General features: G+C 34.7%; 2 protein-coding genes across 12 annotated transcripts in view; one reads left to right on the forward strand and one right to left on the reverse strand.

Moving 5' to 3' along the window:
• The window catches only part of nrm (neuromusculin), a 1,033,009-nt gene that overhangs the window by 233,887 nt on the left and 772,657 nt on the right, over positions 1–26,465 (forward strand). The gene's annotated exons all lie outside the window — the stretch shown is intronic.
• On the reverse strand, positions 7,894–8,459 carry LOC141480996 (protein arginine methyltransferase NDUFAF7 homolog, mitochondrial-like). The gene has a single exon (XM_074171834.1). The coding sequence runs from the start codon at positions 8,260–8,262 to the stop codon at positions 7,909–7,911; it is 354 nt and encodes a 117-aa protein (XP_074027935.1). The 5' UTR covers positions 8,263–8,459; the 3' UTR covers positions 7,894–7,908.

A 26,465-nucleotide genomic window follows, 5' to 3' on the forward strand; every position in this document is an offset into this window, starting at 1 on the left:
CTAGGTTTATTTAGGTTCAGTGGAAGAGCAATTGAATGATGACTGTATTTGAAGATAATGAAGACGATATTATTCTTTTTTCAACCCAAGTTCCCGTTGGTCAGGCTCTATTTCCCGAAGCCTCGATACATTCAGAGGGCTCGGCAGTATTATCAACCAAAGACCATTCCTCACACCGTGGGGTAAATGATCATTGGGTCCGAGAAACATGTGCCCTCAGCAAGCGCAGCCTTCTGCATCTGCCCGGCTAAGATTTATGCCTCAGTACGGCAAGCCGGTATGATTCTGAGATTCGGGAGTAGGATTCCAATAATCAGAACATCCATCCTGACAGAGTGGTCTGAATGGAGTCTGCGGAGTTCAAACAAAAAATCTCGACATTTTATCGTTTTTCCTTTTCTTTTTGGACGATATTCGTCTCGTCATAAGCTGAAAACTCTACGACAAATTCCGTCTTGCTATGGTGGTCGAAAAGGAATGCATCAGGTTCATTAGCTTGTATAAGCTTGAGGGTGGATTAGAAATAGTTTCAATAAATTCAACACTTCTCTCATTTCTCACAACGGATTCAATATCACCTGGAGCTACACTGGTGTCTCGTCAATACCGTAAGAGTGGTGCCGTAGGTGATAATAAAGCACTTTCAGGCCCGTGTTATGTCGATGGATATTGGTCAAGACCGCATATGCTGGACATGCTGAGAGCAAGTGCATTAGGGTCTCGAACGCCTCGCGGCAGGCCCTAAACCTTGTGTCAGGAACCTCTACACCCATCACGCGACTGCTGTAGACTAAGGTGTTGAAGACACCATCCTGGTAGGCCATGATGAATATCTCAGTTTTCGACTTCAGCACTCTTGACCTGAGGAAAGAGAAAGTCAGTTGCTTCGATAAGCCAAAGTCTCCAATGTTATTGAAGAAGGCACCATGCACTTGCGTATCCTTATGTTGCTTTGTGTTGTTATTTTTATTATTATTATCTGTATCATTTTCAATAAACTACATCATGATTGAATGTCAATTTCAAGAGATTCTATTCTTTGATTCGGTTTTTCAAACTAAACTAGAAAATATTGCGATGTTGTTTACTTCGATAAGACATATACTTTTTTTATAATTCAAAATAAGCCTTTCACGTTCTTCGATTCTATGCGTTGTATTTTTTTTTGGCTCACCGTATAGATGTTTTTGGAAGAAATATATCATGAATTGTCAAATGATGTATTGTACTCTCGTATTTTTCATATATGGATAAAATTTCTTCACACCCAGAACGAGAAATCGTAAATCCTGACTCATATTTCCAAAATATATTTGTAGTTGGTGATTTATTTCATTAGAAAGAAGGTGAAGTGCAACATAGCGATGTATGCCACATTACTTTCCAATTAGGCGCAATAGGAAGATCGGAATCATAACACAATTCTATGACAGTGATTGTAACAACGAACTAACCATAATTTTGAGAAGATTCCTGTCACATATAATTTACTGAATAGTTATTTACACATGATCTGAGAAAGTGTAATATCGTAAAAAAAAGTACACAATATTTAATCGAAGATTAGAAAGTTTAAGAAAAGGATTTTCCCATAAACTAGCACAAACCGTTACCGAAGTACATATATGTATACATAGAAGGATAAAAAATTACGAAAACTTTCTAGTACTTGAATTGAAGGGATTATATTTTTAGGAGTGATTAATTTTTGGGAAAGAAAGTTTTTGGCTTTCTACTACTCCATCTTGATACAAAAAAAGATGAGGGAATCCTAAAGAAAGAAAGGAAGTAATCAATTTGAAAATAAGTAACTCTATACATGGATGTGTAGATCATGAAAAGAAGTAACTTTCAGTTACTTATTTTCAAATTGATTACTTCCTTCCTTTCTTTGGAAGATTCCCTCATCTTTTTTTTGTATCAAGATGGAGTAGTAGAAAGCCAAAAACTTTCTTTCCCAAAAATTTCTAATACTTATTTTATTAAATCATCTAAAAGAACAATTCGTTCCGGCCAGTCTCAACTACCTACACTGTAGGTTAATTCACTGACACCTATCAGAAAACAACTACTCCCCTGGCTAATACCACGAAGGGCTTTAGATTATATCCGACAGGTGTCAGTGCAGGATTCTTCACTGAAGTTATTCCTGCATATGCTGTTGGCGATACAACTGCCGCAATAGATTTTCAATTATTGGAACACACTTGCAGACCGGTTTCGGGCTGTTTGGCAAGTGCAAGGTAGTGTATATCATCAACATAAAGTCAATGAATTCTGATAATTGAAAATCGAATTCCTTCAGAGTATAATTCTTCAAACTAAGCAGAAACAGACAACAACAGGTTTGTCATCGCCCCATCTGCCTGTGAACGAGGAAACCAACTGCATATCCGAAATTTGCCCAATTCCTTGAAGGTTAAGTTGAGCCAGTGAGACTGGCCTGAACGAATTTTGGATGATTTGATTTATAGCCAGTCTTTAAGTATGCCAACTGACTGTATTTGAGAAGTTTTCTTTCCGTATACAAGAAATTGGGCAAATTTCGGATATGCAGTTGGTTACCTCGTTCACAGGCAGATAGGGCGATGACAAACCTGTCGTTTTTGTCTGCTTCTGCTTAGTTCGAGGAATGATACTCTGAAGGAATTCGATTTTCATATATCGCAAATCATCGACTTTATTTGTTGATGATATACACTACCTTGCACTGACGAGTGGCCAAACAGCCCGAAACCGGTCTGCAAGTGTGTTCCAATAATTGAAAATCTATTGCGGCAGTTGTATCGCCAACAGCATATGCAGGAATAACTTCAGTGAAGAATCCTGCACTGACATCTGTCGGATATAATCCAACGCCCTTCGTGGTATTATCCAGGGGAGTAGTTGTTTTCTGATAGGTGTCAGTCCATTAACCTACAGTGTAGAGAGTTGAGGACTGGCTTGAACAAATTGTTTTTTCAGATGATTTGATTTATAGCCAGTCTTCAAGTATGCCCACTGACTATGTGTGAGAACTTATTTTATTCTTTTCATACCTGATGAAATGTGTGATTGATTGTGAACATGAAACATATTCGACTTTCTGATGAGGAAAAAAAAAACTTGAAGAGGCCTAAAATATGCACAGGTAATTGATGGAGAAAACTGTTGTGGAATGGCTTATAAAATTGAATGAATAAGGTATATTTATTATTTGGTACATCAGTTTTAGAATTGAAAAATATTCAAACAACTGATATTGTGTCTTATTATTCGAATTTTTTCAATGTCTGTTTTGATAAAAGGTGTAGTGAAGTTTGAACTGATATTTTAATTCAGATCTTTTAGTTTGAAATTCATTCAGAATTCTAAATTATTCATGTCTTTTTTGCAGGTTAGTGGAAAACCCATTTCATTCACGTCCAAATACCGTAAGTACATTTTATGATCAGTTTCCAACATTGTAGCAACATTTCATTGTTTTGAGGCCAATAACTGTTTGGTTGGAGAATAATTATTGAATGCTTTGTTCATCTTTGTTGTGATCATTGAACTCTGGCTATAACATTACTGAAAAATTGCACTAGTGCCAACAGTTTTTAAACTGAATCTTTGTTTCATTATATGAATCTAGATCAACTCATTTTTCATCCATCAAAAAAGTTACGAATCAACTCTTAGTCGTTATTAAAAATCATTAACCTTATTCAGACTATTTTTCATTTATGAAATTGAGAGATTTCATTACATTTTTTTCATCAAGAATCTTTTCTGGAAAACAACGAAATGGAAAAACATGTTTAATTACATTTTTTTGCCATTTATCCACCGTGAGCAACTGTGATGATTGATGTATTGCTATGTCCCTGTTTCTTCTTTACCTCACTGCAGTAATAAATACAAATTAAAATGATATTGTATCTAATTTTCACGCTTAATTTTCAGAGTCTTGAATAAATTTTTCAGAAATCCCACTTCTCTCATCTTCTAACCAATTCACCAGTAACTATTACGATAAGCTCACTTTGTGGGACAGACTGTGTTGGGATTCACGGTCAGTTGGTTTAGCTATATTGTATCTATTGGTAAATACTTTCATTGATACTCGAACTGCTTTCCTGTATTTTATATTCGTATATAGAATTATTATTCGTTTCGCACCATATTTGAAAAGTCCGTTTAATTTATTGGAAATTTCAAAAGTCATTTCTTGAATTTTTTTGATGAATTCAACAAGTTATTGAATGCATTGGTCGCCTTTTTTGAATTCTTCATAAAAGAACCTGATTTCATAAATGAAATATCCCTGTTACTGTTTTCATATCTTATAATTGATATCATTATATCTCAGTACAATTTTATTCGTTCATTCATTCAATAATGGGATACGCTTGTTTACAAGCGTATCCCATTATTGAATGAAATTCTACTTTCTTCTAGCCGGAGGCGTAATGCTGATGACAATAATGATCCGAATATATTTCCGTACAAGCGGAACTAGGAAAAGCATATATTCGACTATCCATCAGTCATACATGAACCCTTCTGAGCTATATTTAACGATTACGGCAAATGTCGTCAGATTTTCATTCGACTGATTAACTTCAATCAATGAGAATAATTCGAATAGCAACTGAAGGAGATGATCTGATTACATTCCTATTTCCATTTCAACTTCGAAGAGAAATTAAATGTTCTGTTCAAGAGAGAGTATATAGCAACAAAGCGAGAAGTTTCTCAAATTGCTCGATTGAACTAGAAAATCGTTAGTAATAGACTGCTGGTGGATTTGGTTAGGGAATATTTGATGGAAATGCGTTGTTATTTAGAGATTGGTGTTATATTTAGTAACTCCTGAACAAGGAGTTTATGATTTTTTTATAATAGGAAGATGAAGCTCTTTACGATTTCTTGACTTTGTATTCTCGGTAAACATTTTTTGCTGGATTTCTATTAAAACTTGTATTCAACTATGAACGTTTAGTAGAGGATGATCTCATATGCAAGTAGTTGAAAACCGTCATTTCATAAATCATCGATCATACTAGGAGACACATATTTTTCAGGAGAGATACATTTTTGGTGAAGAACTTTCAATTTCTTTATCTTCATACACAAAATGCCGCAAACTTCCTAAAGGCGGAAGTAAGCAATCAAGTTCGAAATAAACAATTTACAAAAATATGTCAATCAAATACGGACTGGAAGAAAATTCACTCCCGAAATAACTACATACTTTCACATGAACATTCAAATAAACGAAAGAAAAATCACTTTCGAAACATCTACTTCCACTTGAACATTGAATTATTATAGTAATTTTTGTGCTGAGAATCACACGTTTAAAAATAAGACCTCGTTAATCCTCAGCTCACACAAGTTTCCATTTTTGAGAGTTGTCATTCGTAGGGGTGCGACACCTGGTTAACGGAAAAACAGATAATTCAACATGAAAATAGTTTTTTTTTGTGTAATTCAACGTTTATGTGAAAGTAGTTTTTGGGCGTTTCGGTAGGGTTTGTTTCAGTTTGCATTTGAATGAAAAATTTATGCATGATCTACACATCTTTTTGAAGAGTTGAACTTGAACTTGATTGCTTTCTTCTTCCCTTCGAAATTGTTCCACTTTTTTGTATGAAGATGATGAAGTAGAAAAGTAAAACGCTTTTTACTTTTAAATATCAGAAAAGATATTTGTGACTCATCAATCACAAACAATTTTGAGTGTGCTGTTGCTGAATTTCATCTGGACAATTCTATATACCTTATAGTATGTATATATCGCCCCCCAAATGGTGCTTTTTCATTGATTTTTGAGAAAATGTTTTCTTTACTTTCCTTTCTCCTAAGAAGTAATGGCTTGTTCATTATAGCTGGGGACTTTAATTTGAATTTTATGGTAGAATCAAAAGATAAATCTGAATTCTTAGATATCTTGAACTGTTTTGACGCTGTCCTAACTATTAATGAATATACTCGTGTAACCAACAGATCTGGAACATGTATTGATAATATTATTATCAGAAAGGAATTAAACTTTACCTGAAATGTTATAGACTCATGCCTCTTAGACCATCGAGTCCAACTTATAACCATTGAACCTGTACCAAAAATTCCAATTTCATTTATAAAAGACTATTTTCAGAAAGTACTATTATCAGGTTTTTAGTGAAGCTGATACTAATGTGAAATGGAATATCTTCTCAAGTAAATTTTGTGAGCTTTCCAACTCTTTCTTTCCAACCAAAAAAATTAAAAAGAATCCAATGAAAAACAAAAAGTGGATGTTAAATGAAAAAATCAGAAAGATGAAAGAAAAAGTAAGCACCTTGCAAGTAATGGCTCTTGGTAATGAACAATTAAAAAATATATACAATGAATACAGGGAATCATACAGACTACTTTTGAATCAATCAGAAAGTGACTATTTCAAAAATATGATTGAAGAAAGTGACAACAAATCAAGAACCACCTGGAATGTGATAAATACCCTCACCAATAAGGCAGGAAATAGCAACATTGTTTTACCTAATACTCATGAGGCCGGAGTGAATCTAGCGAATGATTTTAATGTCCATTTTGTAAACTCTGCACCAGCTATCGAGAGTTTTCATAACAGGGAAAATCCTACCCCTAGCAAAACAAACCACAACTCGATATTTCTTCATCCAGTGAGTGAAGAAGAAATAATCCAATCCAGCTATAAACTCAAAAATAAAATGAGCAGCGGTATAGACAATGTGCCTTCAAAAATTCTAAAAAAGTGTATTCCGTCCTTATTACCAGTTCTCTGTCACATTTTTAATGATTGCCTAGTATCTGGTATCTGGTACCTATCCAGATCAAATGAAACTGGCCATAGTTATCCCCATATATAAAAAGGTGAATAAAATGACATGATTAATTACAGAACAATAAGTTTCCAAACTATTTGAAGTTATTATATCAATGGTAGTTATGAATTTTTTGTGGCACATGGTTTTTTTCAATGATTTCCAACATGGTTTTCTTAAAGGGAAAAGTACCGAAACAGCCTTGTGCAAGTTTGTGGATGAAATTCAATATTTAATTGAACAAAACTCTTGTTGCCTGTGGCGTCTTCCTGGACCCCAGTAAAGCGTTCGACTGTGTTGATCATCCCATTTTAATTCGAGAGCTTTTCAATTACGGAATAAGAGGAAATGCCTTGGATCTCTTGAAATCGTATTTGAGTAACAGGAAGCAAAAAGTATATATTAGGCAACGAAATGATGAATTTTTCTCAGACTTCACTGAAATAGAAAAAGGCGTACCACAGGGAAGTGTACTTGGACCTTTACTATTCATTATATACATAAATGATTTCTCTGAAATTCACAAAAAATCGAGTACTTAAGTTGTGAGCTATGTAGATGATTCCAATCTCATTGTACTAGTAAACAGGAATCTCAACTTGGCAAAATCCATTTCAAATAGCATTTCTATAGCATCCACATATTTCAATACCAACAAGTTATTGTTGAACACATCTAAAACAGGCTGCATTTTGTTTAAAACTGTTCACATGAATATTTCTATTCCGGTGTATTTTCAGCTCAGTAGTGAAAGACTAAATATTTCAACGAGTACAAAACTGTTAGGAATTTATTATAAACTGAATTATGAGGTACATATTGACTATCTTGCAAAAAAACTAGCAATTAAGTGTTATGCAATTCGAGTGTTGAGACCTCACTTGAAAGTCGATGCACTGAAAACGGCATATTATGGGACTGTTTATCCTCTGCTAAAATATGGAATATTAGTATGGGGAGGGAGTACACAACTGGAACGTATTTTCATAATGCAGAAACGTTTATTGAAAACAATGTTCAATATGAATTACACAGATACTTGTCGTGGTACCTTCAAGGGTAACAAAATGCTTACTGTATATGCTATATATATTTATGTTATTGTATGTTTATCACATAATCTTCTAGCCTGTAGTTCGCTCAGGACGGGGCTGATTTCCACAAGCTGCAAACTGGCCTTGTGCAGAGCCTTGAAATGGCTGAAGACTTTCACTATATCGTATGATAAAGTTCCTCCACCAGGTCTAAGTTCAACAATCTGAAGAGGTTTTGGAGAGCCCATTTTCTTCCATTCACTCAGTAACCAGACTGCCACCATCTCTCCGAACATTTGTGTTACCTCTGGAGAAGTTATGAAATCCCCAGTTTCTCCAAACATATCTTTATGCATATAATATCCTGCCATGGGATTTGTCAACACTTCCCCCATATAATCGGCTACTGGCATGGGACCTTTCACTTTGATTTTTTGATATATCTGTCAGGCAACATAATTTTCATCTTTGACAACTTTCCTTTTAACTGTGTAATAGTTTCTGCAGTTTTTGAAGCATTGCACAGCAAAATTTGTTGGTTTAAATCGGACTGAATACATTTTACAATTTAATTTTAAGCGCACTAGTAGTTTTGACGAAATTGAAAACAAAAAGTATCGGGGTAAACTCAAAAGTTCTCCATTCTAATTTTTATATTTTCCAGATTGTGGAAGGTAACAAATACCCAAAGAAGGTCGATGAAAAACTGATTTTTTTTCCTCTACAAAAAATGACTTTCGTTGAATATATTTATGTTTCTACTTTTTGTAAACGAGAACAAATCCAATTTTGAAGATGACAAATATAGACATGAGTATTCCACCGGACAGAAATTATATTGTTCCTAAACATAGATTGAAAAACACAGAGCATGGGACGCATTACGCATCAATTAAATTCTACAATCATTTACCCTTGATTATCAAAGAAGATCGGACAAAACAAATTTTTAAAAAACGTGTTTTCGATCTGTTGTGTGACACTGAGCCATATTCATTACAAGAATTCATGGACAAATAACCATTTTCAGTCTGTATCAAATTTAAGCTTCCTAGTAACTTCAATATTACATTCTACTCATCAATCATTATCTGTGATATTTAGGTACTTATTTGTTCCTGTCATTTTCATATACTTATTGTATTTACCTATACCACGTGCTTTTATTTATATTAATATTAACTGACATTTGTATTGTAAATGTAATAATTTTTATGACTTGAGTTTTATCAATTGTTTAAATTGAAAGCTTTAATGAATCTATCTATCTATCTATACAGGTTTGAGATTGGTCACTTATATCACCAAAACTCATTTTCATTTTGGGAAACTATCTATCGATTATTTTTTTTTAAAGAATTCTGAAACTTATTCTTCAAAATAACTAACTTTACACAACTTTTTCGAGAGATATTCCAGTCTAATTTTTGCCAGCAGTGAATTATCTGGTAATGGAAGGTTATTGTCAGTTGGAGAAGAAATTTCCGAAATGTCAACATTCCACATTGATTTCGTTACAAGATAATGCTGTCAGTAGTTCGAAGAAGTTCCAGCACTACAGTTCGGAAAAAATACTTCACCAGGTAGGGCATGTTCAAAAAAGGGTTTCAAATACTATTACACCATCAAAAATCAACTCTTGTCGCTTGTCAATGGAAAATCATCGTCATATATAGGCTTCTACTGAAATATCGATCAGACCATCTTCGATGACTGAAATATGGATACCAAACGGATTCAGTTCTCCTATCGAGGGACCTGATCTGACACAATCCATATTATTGTAGATAAATGGGTGGTATAAAGGTTCGAAATTACAGGCGTGATTTTTATCGATACTCCTCAGCCGAATCAGCAACAATGCATGAATCATTCATTCTAGTCTTTCTGTACTGTTCTATTGTATATCAGCTATAGCAGATCTTGTATACGATTTCTGGGAGCCGGTATCGAACAGCAACCTAGCATAACGATTTTTTCGTCTTTATGAAGAAAAACATCAATGCAGGCGTTGTCCAAAAGGGTATTTTTCACTTTGGTATCTTCTATTTTCGCAAACTTGACGCATGAAAGTTGCGTGTCGTCCTATCTAGATGAAACGTTCCTAAAGTTTGGTATGTTTTTATGAGTCTACTTCAAACTATTATATCACAGTGAGAACGCATTTGATTCCATCTAAATAAGCTCCATTTCAATCAGAGAACTTCTGCCAATGTAACACAAGTCAAATAATTATGTCAGCATACAAATTGTATGCTTGGGATCCGATGAAGACGACGAACGCTGTTTTTGTCTGGTCTTGATTGACGAAGGTTATCAGAGCGCTTGAAAAGGCGGTATTCGGTTGGCGAGAGTTGTGGGGAGTATGGTAGGTGTGATAGAACTTCGACACTCATTTCATTCAATTTTTGGACGGTGATTTTTGAAACGTGCGGAAGGGCGTTGTCGTAGAGCTGGATCGAACTTTTTTTTCACCAGTGCTGCTGATAGAAGTTTTGGTACGTTTCGTCAGATTTCCTCATTCTGCTGTGATGGTTTGGCCCGGTTGCTAAACATTTTGAATAATCATGCCAGCAAACCAACGACGAACAGTGCGTTCATCAACATCATCATTGCCAAATTCCTGCGTAATTTTTCAAACTGTTTGGGAGCGCTTTGGTTCAATGTGAATTCGTAAAGAAAATCTGGCTAAAAATCGCTCAACGGCATCACATAGTAATAGGCTGAAAAGAGGCAAAATATTGAAATGAGGGAAAAAAATTAACAGCTCCATCATTGACAGATGGAGCTACAAAAACGCATGACATTGAAACGGACAAAAAACTTTTGAAACAACTTAACATTTAGCATTTTTGGCTATCTGCATGCATACGAGTATGTAGCCCCTATATTTTTAATTCATGTAGCTCTTGACAGTACTAATTCGATTGTAAATTGCCACATTGAAAGTATGTTTCCTCAGATTAGATACAGCTGATCTCAGATTCTGTATAAATTCAAAATATTGTAGATAGAAACTCCACCTCATCCAATAGTATACAATTTCTAGACTATTACACTCATTCCAGAAATTTTAATTTTATTTCTGATGAGTTGAAAAAAATCATGAACGAAACTCATTGGTCTAGTATAATTTTAATGTTACTTTCTCCTATGGTTGTTCTCTATAGAGTATCGAGTTTTTCTGGAGCGAATTCTATAGCTCATTTGGTTTGACCAAATTACTTTTTTGTCACAGGTCTTTCAGTTTCCATTATCTTCTCTAAATGAACAGATACTTATCATAGTTTGTAAAAACCAAACATACTATATTTCACGAATCATAACGATTTTCGAAGTTTCCAGTTTCATCAAAAGTTGATGGTTGGAATATTCATTACATTCATTATCTGTATGAAAAATGCAAATATCTTTCTTTCTGATTATTCATAGCATTTCTGGAGAGACCATAAGAATGCATGTGATTATAGAGTTTCGGATAAGATATTTCATTTCCCTCATTCTCGAATAATTATAACTTTGATATTTTTTACGAAAATTTGAAATTCATCAGATTTCATACATAAACATGAGAATAAACATAATTGTAGTCTGAACAAATATTGTTTCACTTATACTTTTGCCAGTGTTTGAATAATTAAATTATATAATTAAAAATAATTTCAGTGAAAAAATAGTATTCTTCGAGTTTGACACTCAACAATTTCTCATTGAAAATATGTCTACACTCAATTCCATATTTGGATATGGGGGTTTTAATTTTTTAGTATATATTCTCTTAATATAGTATTATGTGACATTTCTAAAAGTAAGTTGTACTTTCATAATAATGTTCCTGCAAATCAACACTACTGTGATATTGTAAGATCTGATGCGAATTTGTTTCGATAATTATAGGATTTCGATTGCAACAAAGTTCGAGTGGACACGTGGAGAAAAAATTGAATTCTAGATAGGAATACTCACCGAATTGTTATAAAAAGTATACCAACATATTTCAAAATAAACCTATGTTTTTGATTATATTTATCATCAATTGATATATTCGCAAGGGTTTATTGTGGCTCACACCTATTCACACTCGACCAAATAAACCGAGCTTCTTAACGAAGCTGATTAGTTTGCATGGTGAGTGGTCTTTCAGGTCAGATGGTAAGAGTACGGCTCTGCCTAACTCTAAAGACCTGATTTGGTCACCAGCGGGGCGGACACAAAGTATATGCTCTGCTGTTTCATCGTTAATGAGGTAGTCGGATAGTCAAGTTGCAAGATTTCCACCTTGATACACACGACAACCTTCCCATATGAGGGTTTTTGCACGTCAACTACACCTGACGATTCCTTAGATTCAGCCGTGCAGGGCTTTTTCGCTTCTGATTTTGGTGAATCATCACTGGAGCGCAAACGAATGCTAACCTGCTCATGGGGGGTTTTTTCTGCACCTGAGACAGATTCTGCGTACGCCGCTCAAGAATTGCAAGGCGATTTAAGGTACCCCGCTCTTGAGGAGACGACTCAGTCGTTTCCTGACTGCTCCACCAAAACTTTTTTTTAAGGTTCAGTTGTTGGATCAGGAGTTGGGGAGTTGAGAAGTTCTCGCTCCTGTACTAAATTTACAGGGAGGTCAGTTGGAGTCGTAAACTTGACATTTATCTCCTCAACGACATCCATCTCCTCTGTAGACACGCTCCTGAACTAAATTTACAAGGAGGTCTGTTGGAGTCGTAAACTCGACATCCATCTACTCTGTAGACTCGCTCCTGAACTAAATTTACAGGGAGCTCAGTTGGAGGCGTAAACTTGACATTTATCTCCTCGGTAGACTCGCTCCTGAACTGAATTTACAGGTAGGTCCGTTGGAGTCGTGAACTCAACGACATCCATCTCCTCTGTAGACACGCTCCTGAGTTGAATTTACAAGGAGGTCTGTTGGAGTCGTAAACTCGACATCCATCTACTCTGTAGACTCGCTCCTGAACTAAATTTACAGGGAGATCAGTTGGAGGCGTAAACTTGACATTTATCTCCTCGGTAGACTCGCTCCCGAACTAAATTTACAGGTATGTCCGTTGGAGTCGTGAACTCAACGACATCTATCTCCTCTGTAGACTCGCTCCTGAACTGAATTTACAGGCAGGTCAGTTGAAGTCGTAAACTCGACATTCATCTCATCTGTAGACTCGCTCCTGAACTAAATTCACAGGGAGGTCCGTTGGAGTCTTGAACTCGACATCTATCTCCTCTGTAGACTCGCTCCTGAATTAAATTTACAGGCAGGTCAGTTGAAGTCGTAAACTCGACATATATCTCCTCTGTAGACTCGCTCCTGAACTACATTCACAGGGAGGTCCGTTGGAGTCGTAAACTCGACATCCATCTCCTCTGTAAACTCGCTCCTGAACTAAATTCACAGGAAGGTCCGTTGGAGTCGTAAACTCGACATCTATCTCCTCTGTAGAATCGCTCCTGAATTAAATTTACAGGCAGGTCAGTTGAACTCGTAAACTCGACATCCATTTCTTCTGTAGACTCGCTCCTGATTTAAATTCATAGGGAGGTCCGTTGGAGTCGTAAACTCGACATCCATCTACTCTGTAGTCTCGCTCCTGAACTAAATTTACAGGGAGCTCAGTTGGAGGCGTAAACTTGACATTTATCTCCTCGGTAGACTCGTTCCTGTACTAAATTCACAGAGAGGTCCGTTGGAGTCGTAAACTCGACATCTATCTCCTCTGTAGACCCGCTCCTGAATTGAATTCACAGACAGGTCAGTTGAAGTCGTAAACTCGACATCTATCTCCTCTGTAGACTCGCTCCTGAACTATATTCACAGGGAGGTCCGTTGGAGTCGTAAACTCGACATCCATCTCCTCTGTAGACTCGCTCCTGAACTAAATTCACAGGAAGGTTTGTTGGAGTCGTAAACTCGACAACTATCTCCTCTGTAGAATCGCTCCTGGATTAAATTTACAGGCAGATCAGTTGAACTCGTAAACTCGACATCCATCTCTTCTGTAGACTCGCTCCTGAACTAAATTCATAGGGAGGTCCGTTGGAATCGTAAACTCGACATCCATCTCCTCTGTAGACTCGCTCCTGAACTAAATTTACAGGGAGGTCTGTTGGAGTCGGAAACTCGACATCTATTTCTTCTGTAGAATCGCTCCTGAATTAAATTTACAGGCAGGTAAGTTGGAGTCGTAAGGTCCTCTATAGATTCATCGTCAGAAATAATTTTTGATTTTACTCTGTCCATGAAAGTCCCACGAGTAGCTAGGGAAAGAAGGTCAATCACGGCAGAGCCCCGCATTACCGTGACAAGGTTATCAACCGATTCTGCTAGTATTTTTTAAATAGGTAGGTAATCAATTCTCCCTCTTTGTAAATTTTGAATTTGTAGTAACTTTTCATGAGGGGTCCTTTACTACTGTTCGTTTGGATAGAATATTTTTGAGAAATCATCTCAGATACGAAGAAAATCTAAATATAGTAATAATTATAGTTTCTTTTGAGTTTCAGTTTTCATGTATTGCTTTTTTGTGGAATTGGCCGCGGTGGTAGTGCGCCCGACTCACGATCGGAGGACCGTGGGTTCGATTCCCGCCTCGACCAGATATTTTTCTCGAGAGAATTTATCTGGTTGAAGCTGGAATGATTCTGCAACCGTGTTAGGAATCACACGTTAAAAGGTAAGACCTCGTTAGTCCTTAGCTCGCACAAGTTTCTCAACTTCTCAGAGTTGTCGTTCGAATGGGGGCGACAGCTGATTAACGGAAAAACAGATTTTGAACAGATTTTTTTTAAACAGAAGAAGCGAAAGCTTGGCAAACTTGATTACCTAAATTCAATCTGTGTTTTATTCAATGTAGATGAAGATATATTAATTTGTATTATAAGCAAGTTTCGAATTAGACTTCATTATGTCAGCTCCCAACCTTTGTGACATGACAATTTCATGCATAATTAAAAATAATAATAATACTCAATTCACATCGAATTCTTTTTGTTCCGGTTAAGTTTTGACCACATGTTTTACTAAAATTGAAACATACTGCAATTATCCTTCACCTTTTTTATTTATTGATTCTGAGGCGGTACGAAGTTTGTCGGGTCAGCTATTTGACAGTTGGGTAGAGTATAAAATCATTTGAAATTATGGTCTGAAAAATGTAATTTCAACAATTGGGAGTGTCGATATTTTTCAGCTCAAGGCATAATAATCATTTCGTTTGAAAACAAAATGAGAAAGAAATAGATCCTGAAGGAATACGAGTAAATATTACACTATCTTCAAAATATGAATGAATAACACATTCAGCAAAGATTTGCCTAACTTGCGAATATTGTGTGAACGATTTTTTTGTGGAAAAACAAAGTTTCCCAGAGTGAGACTGAGAAAATATTCAAGGCTTATCTTGTTTCAAACACAAGTACAAAATAAATAATAATGGACCAAATAAACTGTACCTAGACCAATTCCATTTGGTACATCACACAAATTTAGCACTTCAAAGCGTTTCGGTAAAGGGATTGATGGGACTTGTTTAACTTAAAATTTCAATTAGCTAAAGAGTCTGTTACTCTTCGCGAATTTCAAAGGCTGTTTGTTGCCTTTGGAAGTTGCATAAACTTTCTGATACTTCTGCTCGGTTTGTGTATTGTTTATTTGCTGTGAGAGTTTTGTTTTTGCCAGAACTGCGAACGGAAATCTTCAGAAATGGAGAAAAACAGGATGAGAATAAATAACATGAGTTTCGTAACAAGTATTGCGATGAGAGATTTTGTTATGAATCAGGCAAACTTGGTGTAGCGAAATAGAATTAATTTGTCAACTCATCCCTGAGTTCATTCAAAACAGTTCGTGAAAATATGTCTTAGAAGTCTTCGTAACATTTTTCAGGGAATGATTGATTTAGATGTATCTGTTATTACTGTTCACTAGAACTGGTCCAGCTCTTATACAGTACGTTGAACCATTGACTACTTGACTTCACCTAATACCTATAATCACCTTATAAAATTGCGGTGATGGCGGTTATGATCGGTTGGTATCCGAGTGTTATTCCATGTATTCATTCGTTCGTCTTTGATATTATCACGGGGTTCCAGCAAGATCGCAATTATAGTACCATATTCATGTCTTTTGCTTGAACTTGATATTTAAGTCGTCATTTGCCCAAGTTTCTGCTACTGAAGTCGTCGATTGATTGGTCAAACCACCAACACTGAATAAAAACTTGGCAAGTTGACTTGTTGGTCACACCAATTGGTGGTTCCACTCATGCCTAGCTTGCGTTCACGCAGTTATTTTTATCAAGTACCTTTCTTGGTTATTCACATTTTGTCTTCAATCGAAGATCGCCTACTCGGTAATGACGATGCTCAATAGGCTGAAACAGCTGTCTACCGGTGACTCTTAAAAATTGAAATCAATATGAGAATGATTAGAATAGTATTAATCAAATATTGTGTCTCTCAACTAGCCTAGACTTATGAATCCTTTTCTTGACAGTTTCCCAGAAGTAAAAATCCATATGAGTTACGTCAGTGAAGCGTAAAGACCATTGTTCATTCGGGCCATTTCTACCAATCCAACGTAATGGAAAATGTTTGAGCACTCTCGAATCATCCAAGAATATTGAACGGAAGTTACGTCTAGCTGAAAGTACATCTTTTCTCGTACATTGTGGGGTAGATTTTCAATGATTTCGATATAGATAAGAAACAATCACCAAATAATGAAAAAACGATCTAGAAAACAAAATATTTATGCAATACTTACCAGTCTTGATTTTCGCCTATTTTCTCTGATTCTGCCATTTTTTCTTCTCCCATTGAACATTAGCTATATTCGCGATCTTTGGAATTTAGTGAAATGCCAATGATTTTGTAGTGTTGGATTTTGTCCAGTTTTTTGTTTATTGTCATTTCTACTGCATTGGAATCAGAGCGTTGGTTGAAGTACTGAACTCATATTTTTTTTTTATTTATCAGCCAGTAACTTCTGAATTTTCTAGAGTTTAATTTCTCAACCTTTAGTGTTTGTTCTTGTGTTGAGTTGAAACTGTTGCTATGTTATCCATCTTTTTTTTATTGCAACTTGACTTCTCAAGTATGATTAACAGATTTGCTAAAAAATCTGCGAGCGCATCTAGAATTTTTCTCAGCATACGTTGAACTGAGAAAATTTATAATTTTTGACAATTAGTTCCTCATAATCATCGTCTTATGTGGCGATTAGTACCCTACACCTGGTCCAAGGAATTGATGTTCCCTACTTAGTATACTCATCAGCTTTTTCGTTGTCTGAATTTCTGAGTGTCGTGTTATCTATTACTAGCAAGCCGCCCCGGCTCCGCATGGATGCAATGCTGATACTAAATATAAGTTCTTTCACCAGAAATTTAAGGGCATGGAGAAGCAGTGATGAAAAGATAATTTTGTTTAAGGACGCGCCTTTTTCACCCGCGGCTGGAGCCTCAGTTGTGATATTCAAAATTCCTTTCTTGCTGCACATCTATAATATAAAACGAACCTACATACAAAATTTCAGCCTCCAAAAATGTACCGGTACGGAGAAACAGTGATAAAAAGGTAACTGTATTTTATGGAGGCGCCTTTTCCCCCCGCGGCTGGCGCCCCAGTAGGGTTATTCAAAACTCCTTTCCTTTTGCACATTGACAACATAAAACGAACCTACATACAAAATTTCAGCCTCAAAAAATACAGCAGTACGGAGAAACAGTGATGAAAATGTAATTTTCATATGTAAACGATTCCCTTTTATCCCCAGGAGGGCTTCCCAGTTGGAATATTTCAAAATCCTTCCTTAGTGCGCATCTGAGATCTAAGTAGCACCTATATACCAAATTTCAGCTTCCTAGAACTTACCAACGCGGAAAAACAGAGATGAATGAGTGAGTGTTAAGTGAGTGACTTTCGTATTTATAAGTATAGAAAGAGTCAATTCATTTCTGCTTGTCAGTTCATTCAGTTTCCAACAACATCCTCTGACAATCTTTTCAGTCGAAACTTTCTGGATATCCGTCTGGAGATGAAATCTTTCTTCAATTGAAATCCTATATAAATACTCATTTATATTACAGCTTGTAGCTTTCTTCTGGTCCATAATATCCACTTCATTTTAATTATGAATGTTTCGTGAATGAACTGAATGAAAAAAAACCATTGATTTTTGTGTAATTCAATGGAGTATTTGTTTCTAATATTTGTTTTCTGTCAGTTTCTAGCCAGACGGAACATCTATCTAAGGACTACACATATTTGTGAAATGTTTTCATTATTACTTTAAAAAAAATCCACTTGAACCTTCATGAACAGTTGATAAGTAGGTTGGAGTTAAATAATATTCCATTTTACGTACTATTTTGATCTCATCGTAAAAGTTCTTGATAATTTCATGAACATTTTTTTGAAGAACAATGGGGTCTTCTTTACTAAAATCAAAGAATCTAATGGTGATCACAGTATGGAAAATTTTGAACAGCCAAGAACTGTAATATATTGAATTTGTCCTATTGTTATCTAAACGAATATCATAAAGATAAAATATTTTTATGTTTGTTTTCAACGGATCAACACAAAAACTACTCGAATAGATTCCGAAAATTCTCTCATCCGTAGGAAGCTACATTTTCAGCAACCAATAGGGGCTGTTTTCTATTTATAAAAACAGCTATCTCGACGTAACTTGCAACTATGTAATACAAAGTATCGAAAATTGGCTAGAGAGAGTCAATTATTTGGTGTGTGCGCCAGGTAGAGTAAATGAAGAACCCGTTGCCACCAAATAAATTGGTGAAGTTTTGTTCAGCCTTCTACTTCTCCATCTTGCAACAAAAAAATGTGAGAATCTTATAAAGAAGGGAAGGATGCAATTTGAAAAAATCAACCGTATACAAAGATGTGTATATCATGCGAAGAAGTAAATTTCAGACACAAACTGGAAGAAAAAGTCCTCTCGGAACCGCTATTTTCATGAAAACATTGAATCACACGAAAGGAAAATACTTTCAAAATGAATACTTTCATATGAACCCCGAATTATACGAAAAACACTTTTCTCTATCCCGTGTGTATTCCATATATTCAAACGGAATCAAATCAGATATTATTCACATGATTTTTACACAATATAATCAATGAAAGAAGTGAAATTTCATTTACGTAGAACACTGTCATCTTATCAGCTCTTCAGTAGCAAATACGGATAACATTATAAACACTCAATTCGGTCATAACTGCGACTTTTGTCACGGATTAAGTCGAATCCACCCATGGCATAACATTCATTCGCTTATTTTATCAAATCCCAGAAAATAGGTGTCTTGTTTAAATTGATAGGGTGTATTTTCAGGAGAGATTAAATTTTGGGATGACATGGGTGGATTCGACACATTTAGTGACAAAAAAGCGTAATTATGAACGAAGTGAATGTTTTTTCCTACAATGTTATCCGAATTTGCTACTGAAGAGCTGATAAGGCAAATGTCTTACGGCGAAACATCGGATGTGTATTTCATCAATACGGACTTTCATTGTCTAATATAATATAAATTGATTTGAAATCCCTGAAAGAATCTGTAAAAAGATATTAAAAACATTAACATAACATAACAATTTTATTAAACAAAAAACTGAAATTACAAAGAAATAACATACAAGCAACAATCAAAAAAAACATCAAATAATAATACAAGCTGAAAATAAAAAATATTATGAACAAAAATTTTAAAAATATTTTTAACAGATTCCAAACCTAGTTAGGTCACGACGTTTCGATTGTTACTATCCACAATCGTCTTCGGGTGATAACTAGACTCATTCCTCCGAGATCTGACTATATCTCTACGCTAGCTTGACTAAATGCGTTGTTGGACAGTTTTTTTTTCAGGGTTATCAAATCAATTTATATTATATTAGACAATGGAAGTCCGAACTGATGAAATACACCACAAAACATTGTTGACCACCTTCAAACAAACGGAAAAACTGTTGGGTATTTTTGTTTCCAAATGTATCCATTTTAATAGAAAAAGTAGAAGATTTGAATAGCTGTTAATTGTGTATTCATACAATTTTTTCAATGAAGGAATAGTCCTGGATAGTGAATTGACATTTTGAAATTTTAAAAATTTCAGAAAAGCTGATCAATGACTTAGGCTTAGGAAATGGTTTGTAATCAATTATCCGATATACATATGTTCTAACACCAGAACTGTGATACTCTTCTCCACGAGCATTTTACCAATCGAATTGATACCATCACAAGACGCAATTAAATAATTTTTGAACAATAACTCAGCCTACATCAGCCTATATCTCCGATACTAACAGCTAAACTCATTAATCTCATACTTCTCCATTTTTATCACATTGTCATTTGAAAATTTATTGAAGTGAACAAGCAGTTTTATAACTATGCCTATACCTAGATTTTTCATAATCCTATTATACTCATTAGTCTTTCTTGGTTCATATGGAACGACAACAAACCTTTGGCTTGTAATAAGGTGGTTGACAATGTTTCATGGTGAATTTCATTAGTTCGGACTTCCATTTTTAGTATGATTCAAAATGATTTGAAATCTCTGAAAGAACCAATATGATTGACAATTAAAATGGATAGCTGAAAATAACAATAAAATAAAATACAAGCGAAAAATGGCAAATTGAACAATTAAACATAAACAGGAAATAAAAATTTAAAGGCTTTCAAGCCAAGTTACTTCACGAGATTTCGATTGTTAGTTATCCACAGTCGTCTTCAGGTGATGAGTGGATATCCTCGGAATGAGTCGCTGGTTCCAGATTCGTACCGGGTATTCAACGTTTCTTTCAAGGTGGTTGACAGTTTCATAATAAATTTTACTAGTTCGGACTTTCATTGTCTAATATGACATAGAATGATTTGAAATCCCTGAAAGAACCAATAAGTTTGAAAATTAAAATGAAAATTACATCAGGCACAAAAAACCCTGAAATTGAATTACAATAAAATAAAATACCAGAAAAAAATTGAAAAAATTGAAAAATTAAACAAAAAAAAATACAAATTGATTTTTGATCAATTCTCTACTTGTATTTTATTCAATTGTAATTTCATTTCAGGGTTTTTCTGCTGAATATAGTTGTTATTTTCAGCTACTCATTTTATTTCTCAATTGTATTGGTCCTTTCAGGGATTTCAAATTATTTCATATCATTTTAGGCACTTTAGACTCACCAACTTGTTTGAATAGTTGGAAATTGTTTTAGCGTATCATAATTACAGAAAAAAGAAGAATGAAAACACATGTTTTGGTGATTATCATTTGAATAAATTTGAAAATGCAGTTCATTCCATGACATTGTATTTTTTTGTTTTTCGTGTAATACTCTCCCAATATTAACTCTTGATGGAAATCGATTTTCAGAATATTAAAGAGAATTTCAGAGAAAGAGATAGGGGATTGATACTTCAATTCCACATAAAATTCGGTAATTAGCTATTCTTGATATAAGAGCTTTGATTTCACATTTATTTTCATTGGTAATTAAATTGTAGTGAAGTGAGTTCTTTGATCAAACCGCTCAGTAATTAGCAGAATGAAACTGTGGACCCAATTTCTGAGAATGGGGTGGAAGATACCTCCGAGGCAGGTGTTCTCCAGACCATTAATTATGATTTCATCCGAATTTATTGTTCTTTGAGATAACTACAATCAACGAGTGTTAACTTCATTACAAAGGTTTCTCCTTGTATCAAATATAACCCTTTGCTCTCAACTTTGTGCCTGCCAAATAGAGGTAATTTAGGGTATGTGGGCCGGATTGCAATAATACTTAGAAATTCACTCGTTACAAAAAGAAGAACTTATAGACTTGGAGGCTATTTATGAATGATGAATTGTTCAGTGAGGTTTCGGAGTTGGCACCTCATGAAAAATATATGGTTACGAGTATGATAAAGCCAGAATGAAATTCAGTTGGCTTGACTTTCAATGTGTCTCAATTAATTGTTAGTATAGATCCTTCTATGAGAAAATTATCACTCAAACATATTTGTATTTGTTCATATTTGTCTCTACTCCATCTCTGAGTATTTTTTTTCTAGAAAAACATTGTTCCAATTGTGCAACTCATACTACTGATACATAACATATTCTATATGGTATGGTATGGATCAGATCAGCTGAACATTAGATAAATAATTCTGTCATCTAAAACTAAAAATAAATACAAATGAAAGTGGTAAAAAAACATAGAAAATGTCATTTACCATTTTCCATGTTACTACCAAGTAGTAACGGCTATTTCAATTAGTTTATTTCAATATGTGTTGAGGGAAATCCACAACGTATTCAAGTAACACTACATTGTGAGATTTCCACTAAAAAGTTCACAAAACTGCAATACGTGTTTCGATATACAATTATTTCTCCAAACGCGCTCATACTGTACCAATATGATATTTGATCAATTTGTATCTGAAATAAAAACAATACATTGTTTTGTGTAGAATAAATAATTTTCGTTACGCTTCTTCAAACTATGTCTGGTATTTTGTGCATTATAATCATTCAAATAATGTTCAGGATGAATTATGTTGGGCTTCGAAAACATCAAGAAAAATCACTATGTATTTTTCATACTTGTTCAGGCTAACCCCCTAATCATGAAAGCTGGAAATCCGGTATCATCCGGAATATTTGCACAAACTAAGACACTTCTTCTGGTTTAGTTTTTTTATGTTTCATAGGAAGGATATAACAGTTTCAAACTACAATGTTTCAAAACTACCCAATACATTCTTCTTTCGTGCTGTCATGATGATTCTGGTATTTGCAACACTTTTTGTGAAGATAAATATTCCACTGTATGTTTTGATTAGTGGAATTCACAAAAGAAAAATAAAATTCCACAGTAATGAAAAATTAATGTTATATTTATTACTGAAGGAAATTGAAACAAAGACGAAGCACTCTAAGAAGGCTAACTGCATTTTTGTTATGCATGAATACTCGATTTTGAGGTTAAATTGACAGATGAAACTTTCAAGGCGGAAAGTCCAAAATGTGGTGGTGCTCCATCCTGTTGGAATACAATATTCATATCGACTTCCAGCATATTCAAATGTTGTTAACCTGTTGAATGTTGATCAATAAATAGAGGTCCTACAATATGGTTTCCCAATATTTCTGCCCATACGTTAATTTTTTCTGGATATTGGGTATGTGTTTCCCGGAAAACGTGAGGGTTTGGGTCACTCCAATAACGGCAATTTTGTCTGTGAACATTGCCGTTTGAAAAAATGTACATTCGTCACTAAAACAAATATTGTGGAGATAGGTATGATGCCTTGCAATGGTTTTCGTCATGATTTCGCAGAATTCTCTTCTTCGATCAGGGGCATCTTCAGTTAATGGGTATACCATTTCAATTTTGTATGGATGATACCTATTCCTCTTCAGAAGTCTCCTCACAAACATTCGCGACGGAATAAGTAGACTGTTCAGGATTTACTACCATCTCACCATTCATTTGCACTCGCTGTTCTTCTGGAATGGACGGATGACCTGGGGGCTTTTTGTTATGTACACTACCGGTAGTTCAGAATTTGGATACAAGTTCCCTCAAATATTTTCTACTGATAGGACGATTCGGAAAACGTTCATTGATAATCCTTTCAGTTTCGTGAAAGGTACGCGTCGCACCGTGAATAAAAATCGCTTCAATTTTTTCTTTCAATGGATATTCCATTGAATTGACAATTTTAGAGATTGTTGACGTGGTACCTTTCTACTAGTAAAACTGAAAACTAAATGAGAATACTCTAACTGAACAATGAGGTTCATTGTCATGACATTTTTTGTCGTTTTTATTAACGAAAAATAATTTAACAAACCTTATCGGGTTGTTGGAATTGCCATATGGAAGATAAAAAGGAATATTTATAGAAATATCGATATTAATGTGTTTGTTTTCCGGAAATTATCAAATGTTCCTCTATTTTGTAGTAGGTGCAGATATTGACATCATAGTCTAAGGTTGTGAAATATTTGTCAGGAGCTTCAAAATGATATGTCACAAGACCCACTTTTCCATTCAATTTCTTTTCCCAGATGGCGTTTAGTTGCCATCTTGAAAGTTTCATCTTTCAACTCCACTCCAAAATAAAGTATTCATGCATTGATTTCATTATCCCAAATTTCAATTTTTTGAGTTGATCCGTTCAAAAAATAAAAGGGGGAGCATTAAAGAAATGCACAGGTAACCGAAGTTACAAATTCACTCATGTAATAGGTGAATATTGGTTCGATTTCCACTCTAATAAGATTGATGTTCATTTTGAATCGTCTGATACGTACGTTAAAAATATAATCTGGTTGATTTTTAGCTGTCACTTTTGAGGGGTGCTGTTTTTATGGTAACGATAACTGGCTGATAGAATAACCCAGTCCAACCCACCTGTAGAATTTCTGAAAATCAATATACGGCAGATCTCTCCAGAAGCCGTATCAGTGTATATAAACAAGTACGTTTGAACGTCGATTTTGATAGAAATGTATGTATCTAGCATTCAATTAGTTTTTTAGTACTGTCATAACCAGATTGAACGTCAAATCTGAAAATGAAAAATTTTTGAAATTTTTGTGAATAGGCAACCTCACCCAAACTTATCATTATTTTCAGTTTTTATTGAATTGAAATAATACTATTTTAGTGTTTCATCAAATGAATGTATGTATTTCGTGATGAAAATCAGCAGAACTAGTGTTTGTAAAATACAGGGCATTCCAACGAAAACTTGGCCTCTCCTGTAAGTCAGAAACGAACATGTAATCGAAAATTTCAAAGAACACATCAATTTTTATTTCTAGGGGTGCTGATTCTGATATGAAAATCATATCTGAAACTTCACCCCCCCGCGGTCAGCAACTACCCCCCCAATTTTTGAAATGACATGGGGGTCGAGTGATACATCATTTGAAAGATCTTTTGTCCCACTATTACCTCTGTAATTGATTTTTTCCGAAATTGGTTCATTCGTTATTGAGAAATTTAATGTTGAGTGTTTCATTAAAAAAAAACAGAAAATTCGCTGTCGTTCGTTTTAATGAGAAAATCAACAACAAATAATATCAAAATGACATCCACCTAGTTCCATACAAAAATACTTTCGAAAGCCTTCCGTACATTATTCAAGATGTCCGGAGTCAGCAATCGGCATTAATGAACAATTCTCTGCCACAGGTCTAGAAATAAAAGATGACGTGTTCTTGAAAATTTTTGATTACACGTCCGTTTCTGACTCACTTATTCATTTTATTTTGATTATCAATAGGTGATCATTTTCATTTGAAAGTTCATAATGATTTTTTTGAACCCACCTTCGCTTCTGGGGAGCTCTAGCTCAGCAAAAATGCTCTCCGTTACAACACTGTTCTGAACTTCAAAAGTACGAACTAATGACTATTATCGTTAATTTGTATAACTCTTAGTATAACTTTGTATAACTCTTAGTATTGAATGTGTAGAATTAGTTGAAAGACACGCCAGATGAAGCCATTGTATGGCGAAACACGTGTTGCGTTTTTGTAAAACAATTTAGTGAAAATCTCACAATAAAGTGTTTTTGGAATACGTTAATTTGTATAACGTTTTTGTACATTATTTTACAAGTCCCTTTGTATAGTTCCGATCAATTCTTGCAGCGGATAATTATTAATTTCGGTAGATATTTCAAATTGTCATTTTTATTTCATCTTGATACTGTTTGATAAGTATTCTCGTTATGATATTGAAAAGTCAAGTACTATCATATCATATTGAACGTGGTATGCGTAATATATATTTTGTTCCGGTTCTTATGGGCAAAGGAAAATTAATAGTTTACATGCCTCCATATATTTCCATACTTTTCCAGTGATGTGCTTTATTCGAAGATTCATGTAACACCCGATTTGAATGAGAAATAATTCACGTGCTCTACATTGAAATCCAGAGTTATTCATTGTTCTCTTTTCTTTTCTTGACGAAGTAATATATCTCTCGAAATTATTCGCACAGCAAAATTTTGTTTCGATTCGTCGACCAAGGTGTATTAAGCAGAAACTGAGATAACAATCGAAACGTTTGATCTGCAATTCCACTTACTTCTTTTGAAAACAATTCCGGCATGAAAATAACTACCTTGTTATTTTCGAGCTCTATCTCATTTGACGTTATTCATAGAGAGATTGTTATTTATTTGCCTCTCTTCCTGGGAATTCACTATGGAAGCAAACAACAATTAAATTATTCGAGGGCTGAAATAGTAGCTGATTGACTAATTGACAATATCATGATTTTCATTTAAGAATCACTGTTTCCATGATGATTCACAAATATTGATGTACGAATAGCTTACTCCCCTTCTAACTTTTATACTTCACCAACTAGTATTTGTGTACAAGGCTACATATGAGTGAGTATAAGTAAATAAATCATTCAACGAAAGTCATTTTTTGTGGAGGAAAAAATCAGTTTTTTTATCGACTTTTTTTGGTAATTTGGTAATACTTTGATTTTTACGCAGTAACTTATCGGGGTAAACTAAATAGTTTGCCCTTCT

Source organism: Leptinotarsa decemlineata, unplaced genomic scaffold, assembly GCF_025532065.1.
Source record: "Leptinotarsa decemlineata unplaced genomic scaffold, Ldec_3_MD MMD2_tig00000035_RagTag_RagTag, whole genome shotgun sequence".
NCBI classification, from domain to species: Eukaryota; Metazoa; Arthropoda; class Insecta; order Coleoptera; family Chrysomelidae; genus Leptinotarsa; species Leptinotarsa decemlineata.

Coding starts and splice junctions, on each gene's coding strand:
- LOC141480996 (XM_074171834.1), bottom strand. CDS start 8,262: ATGCCAGTAGCCGATTATATGGGGGAAGTGTTGACAAATCCCATGGCA.